This window comes from Nicotiana attenuata, chromosome 1, assembly GCF_001879085.1.
Source record: "Nicotiana attenuata strain UT chromosome 1, NIATTr2, whole genome shotgun sequence".
NCBI classification, from domain to species: domain Eukaryota; kingdom Viridiplantae; phylum Streptophyta; class Magnoliopsida; order Solanales; family Solanaceae; genus Nicotiana; species Nicotiana attenuata.
In genome coordinates this window covers 57300527-57305877 of record NC_031989.1, presented here as the reverse complement: position 1 = coordinate 57305877, position 5351 = coordinate 57300527, and the positions used below count along the sequence as shown (strand labels likewise).

The 5351-nt window shown below is 40.8% G+C and overlaps 1 protein-coding gene across 1 annotated transcript; it reads left to right on the top strand.

The window, feature by feature from the left end:
• On the top strand, positions 2952–3341 carry LOC109236332 (ethylene-responsive transcription factor ERF026-like). Its single transcript, XM_019402508.1, has one exon. It carries the CDS (start codon positions 2952–2954, stop codon positions 3339–3341), a length of 390 nt encoding a protein of 129 aa, XP_019258053.1.

Below are 5351 nucleotides of genomic sequence, written 5' to 3'. Positions count from 1 at the left end.
CAGCCTGTGCCCTCCTTGGGACGACGAGTGCAGACTCGACCACAGTGCGTGCACTTTATTAGGTAAACTTCTTCATTTTCTTCTACCACATTAAAGTGTTCCAAAACAAATGGGTGCAATCTAGAATCACCGGGCATGATTTAACTTGAACTAAGAATTTGAGTTTGAGAAATGAGTGAAGACTTGACTTCAATTTGAGTTTCAGAAATGAGAGAGATTGATGATTTTGTGAGTAAAAATGAAAGAATGAGGGTTAAAATAAAGTTTGGAGGCCAAATGGCTATTTTATAAAAAGCCGAACGGCTCAACTGGCAGGCCAACGACTAGTTTTTAAATATAAAACCATTGGCCAATTTTTTAAAACTTTTTTTTTAAAAAAAATAGCCGTTGGGCCCGTTAGGCCCGGTTGAACCGGCCCAGGCCCGCTTGCCGGTCCCGGGCTAAACGGTCCCGGGCTCGCGGGCTATTTATAGAGGACCGGCCCACTGTGGGCCTTAAAGACCGTTTGAGACCGGCCCGTTTGGCCCGTGGTCTCGCGGGCCCGGGGCGGTCCTGGGCTGGGCCCAGCCCACAATACAGCCTTAGGCACAGTTGAGAGATATAAAGCTCGACTGGTGGCAAAGGGTATACATAATAGAAAGGAATAGACTACAAAGAGACTTTCTCGCCTGTTGTATGATTTACCTCTGATCGCCTGGTTCTAGCTACTGTTGAAAGAAATTTATTTGGAATAACCTGAGTGTTTTATTGAAAAGGGCCACAAACAAAAGGTTTGAAGTCTATTTATAGCCTCAAACAATCTTCAAGGCAGTGATATATACGCTTTCAAAATGTTGTTGTATCCAAAGGTTTTACCATGATGGATGAAGACCATTGCGTGTATACCAAAAAATCAAGGAACAAGCTTGTGATTTTAAAATTATATGTAGATGACGTACTTATAGCTAAAAATGATAAGGAGTTTATAACCGAGAGAAAGTCCTGGTAGTTATCTCAATTTGAGATGAAAGATATGGGTGAAGCTGCATATATTCTTGGAGCTAAGATTTCAAGAGATCGTCCAAAGAAATTATTGTATCTCTCACAAGAGAATTACATTAGAAAAGTTCTTGAATGATTCAACATGCAAAATAGTTGCCTAGTTGACACTTCTATCAATAAAGTCCATGCTGTGGGAAGTCAAATCTGTCCTAAGACTCTTGAAAAGACAGAAAGAATCAGCTGAGTTCCTTATAGGAGCGTAGTCGGAAGTCTAATATACGCTATGGTGTGCACTAGACCTTATATATATCAAGAAGTTGGCTTGGTTAGTAGATATCAAATTCACCCAGGTTTAGCACATTGACAAATAGTAAAGAGGATCATGAGATATCTGAAGGGAACTGCTGATTATGCGCTTTGTTACCAAGGCGGCAAGGATCTGTGATTTGTTGGATAGAGTGATGTTGATCATGGAGGAGATCTAGACGAAAGAAATTCTACCTCAGGATATGTTTTTTACTCAGTGATGGCTCCATATCATGGAGTATTATGAAAAAATCATGTGTATCACTATCTACGATGGAAGCCAAATATGTGGCTCTCGCATCAGCAACACAAGAAGCTGTTTGGTTGAAAAAGTTCTTGGAACACTTGTTGGATATTTGCAGAAAATGTTGAACCAATGTTAGTCTACTATGACAGTGAGGCTGCAATATCCTCTACCAAGGACCCTAAGTTTCATTGTAAAACTAAACATATGGATATCAAGCATAACTATGCGAGAGACATGATTAGGTGCAAGGTACTGAATGTGAAATATATTTCTACAAAGACGGAATATATATACGGCTCCTTAAACTTGCCCAATATTTTAACCTAACAACTTCAATTAAGCCTTGTACATATTAGATACTTCAACCTCATTCAATGTGTATCTATTAACCACAATAAGCTGACATGGAAAAAAATATTTCTCACATCCCCTTAGGCGCGTGTGTAAGTCCAAAATCATGATTTTTTATTTTTCTATTTCTAAGAAAATCACATTTTCCCATTTGTAGGTCCCCCCTTCTCCTAATGGTTAATAAGAAGAAAACAACTTTTTACCACTGTTTGACCAAAAAATATCGAAACCTTTTTAATTAAATTAATTAATAATGATGATGGAGGGTAAATCCTAGTTAAGGATAATTAACTCTAGATCCAAGATGAATTATATAAATAGAAAAGCATAACTGACTATGAATGTTGGCAGTGATCATGGCCAGATTTAATAGCATAATGAGAGATGCATTAAGTAACATTAAATGGCAATAAAATGTAAATAAAGGAAAAGGTTCACCCGATCTTGAGTGAGACGGGTCCTCTTTCATTTGATAAAGTGAATGATAGACAAATACAAGAACCTTAAGACCCTTTTTTGGATCTGATGAAGGTATGGGATCACGGATCTTCTAATCTCTTTAGAGAGGTCTGTTTACATATTTTCTAGAGAGAGGAAGAGGGAGAGGGAGAGGGAGAGAGAGCCCTCTTTTTGGGAAGCCTTCTCTTCCTATTTATAAGGGGTCTTCCTAGAAAAACCCTAAAAGAAAAGGTACAATTAGAGGGAATATTTGGTAGAATATTCCTTTTGAGGATTCCAAAGCAAACTAGTTGTTTTATCACTGCCCGACCTCGGCCTTATTGATGACTGTCCGACCTCGGCCTGCCCGACCTCGGCCTGTCCGACCTTGGCTTGTCCGACCTCGGTCTTATGTCTCCGCATGCCGAATTTCTCTGATCTAATTTTGACCCATACAGTTAGTTCCTTTGCTTATCGAGGTCGTCTCTTGGTCGAGCTTGGTGAGCGAACTTCATTAATCGTAGGTAGAGAAATTCGGATGGGGAGGTTGACTGGTGTGGATCGCGACTGAGGGTGTTGCTCTTCGGGTCAAAAAGTGGTATCCCCGCGCACTTATCCAACACCGGAGATGGCAGTTGCAACATATGATGTTGCTGCTTTGGTATTAAAAGGTCCTGATACCCCATTAAATTTCCCGGACTCAATGTATTCATATACTATACCAGCTTCCCTAACAACAGCACACATACGCGCCGCAGCTACAAATGCTACTGCTGTTAGAGCGCCACAACTGGAAAGCGAAGATGTGCGGCATCAAGCAGAGTGCCAGCCTGAAGTTGGAGATGAAGGAGCAATGGGGCAAGAGTTTTTTTATGAAGAGGAAGTGTTTGGCATGCCAAGATTGTTGGTTGACATGGCAGAGGCAATGCTTATGACCCCTCCTAGGATGAAGACGACGCCTTGCGATGAGTTGCCTGAATATTCTGATGCATCATATACTCTCTGGAGTTACCCTTAATTATCAATAATCAAACATGTAACATGCATTATCTTGAAAAAAAGGTATCAATAATCAAGGCACTCACTTGGTGTGCCATGTACATCAGTTGAATAGTGTGACTACTAAAATTATATAGGTGCGGTTGTGTCCTGGACTCAAATTGTAGGTGAGACCAGAACTTGTTTCACTCTCATTTCCTTGTATTCCTAATATAATTCCAATGCTAGCAGTGATTCTCATCTCATTTTCACGTTGCCTTATTCAATTCGAACGAGGTCTAGTTGTGAACCAAGTTCGAGCTAGGTCGAATGAGAGTTAAATTCGAGTGAAGTTGAATTTTTCCTTTTGGCGATGGCCTTTGGCCATAGGGGTGTTATTTCGAGCTAACGCCGAAATGTTAACCCGTTGTAATTCGAGCGAGGTCGAATTTTTCCTTTTGGCGATGGCCTTTGGCCGTAGGGGTGTTATTTCGAGCTAAGGCCGAAATGTTAACCCACTGTAATTCGAGCGAGGTCGAATTCTTTTGGCGATGGACCTTGTACTTAGGGGTGTTATTTCGAGCTAAGGCCGAAATGTTAACCCGTTGTAATTTGAGCGAGGTCGACTTCTTCTTTTGGCAATGGCCCTTGGCCGTAAGGGTGTTATAAGACCGAAATTTTAACCCATTGTAATTCAAGCGAGGTCGAATTCTTTATCTTTGGCGACGGCCTTAGCCGTAAGGGTGTTATTTCGAGCTTGTCGAAGTGTTACCCGTCGTGGTTTGAGCGATGTCTAACTCTTTTCTTTCGCGACGGCCTTAGCCGTAAGGGTGTTATTTCGATCTTGTCGAAATGTTAATCTGTCGTGGTTCGAACGAGGTCGAATTCTTTCCTTTGGTGACGGCCTTAGGCGTAAGGGTGTTATTTCAAACTTGTCGAAATGTTAACCCGTCGTCGTTCGAACGAGGTCGAATTCTTCTTTTTGGAGATGGCCTTTGGATGTAGGGGTCTTATTTCGAGCTAAGGCCAAAATGTTAACCCGTTGTTTCACTGTCAGATTTTGGAGAATCGCATGTCGCCGTACTGTTTGTGCATACGTCGGGGTGAATCCTGACGTACTCGGTTTTGTTTTTACTGGAGAATATTGGGTTCACTTGCCCTTATGACTTGTTTTCTTCGTAGAACTGTAAAGCATGAGCCAACAATAATAGGCACTTCTCCTGATACTGCTTTTCAAATGATATCTCTTCCAAAGATTTACATATTACTTGCTGAATCTCTTTTTCTAGAATCTGTACCTATAACAATCAAGTACGTCCATATAAAGTTGCTAAGCCATAAAAGCAAGTCACAGCCTGAGCACGACTAAAATTGTTAAGATGGCAAATCTAATCAGCAGCAAAAGTGAGAATATAACCACGCACATCCGCTAGCTAGACAAGATATTACTGACAAACAACATGCGTTTTTCATGTAAGTTACTTCCCTGAATAGGGGATGCAGTTAATCATAAGGAAGCTAAGATTCATAATTATAAGCCTCTAACACAGACAATGTTTAAAACTTGTAGCAACGGAAGTAAGAATCGAAGACCAAGAAAACCATGGCATAAAATATAATAACTAGAACCAAAAAGAAGGGAGTCCCAGTTTTGCTTAGCTTCTTCGTTTCTTGGGTGAGTCCCAGTTTGCTTAATGTAACGACCCGACTGGTCGTTTATCATTTTAGAACCCCGTTCCCTTAAATAAAACTTCCCACACTTGCTTTAGCTAATTAATAACTTGTGGGGACGGTTGGTTCGGGAGTTAGAAGAGTTTCGAGTAAAAATATGTCCATTTGCCTCTTCGAGACTTTCTTAAAAGACCAAGTTTGACTTCGGTCAACTTTTTGGGAAAACGGACCCGGATTCATGATTTGATGATCCCGGAGGATCCGTGGGAAAATATGGGGCCTGGGCATATGCCCGGAATCGAATTCCGAGGTCCCTAGCCCGAGTAATGAATTTTTATTTAAAATTGTTAAATTGAAGTTTTAAAGAATTAAAGAAACT

Excerpts from the sequence above, each read along its gene's own strand:
- LOC109236332 (XM_019402508.1), top strand. The coding sequence starts at position 2,952 with ATGGCAGTTGCAACATATGATGTTGCTGCTTTGGTATTAAAAGGTCCT.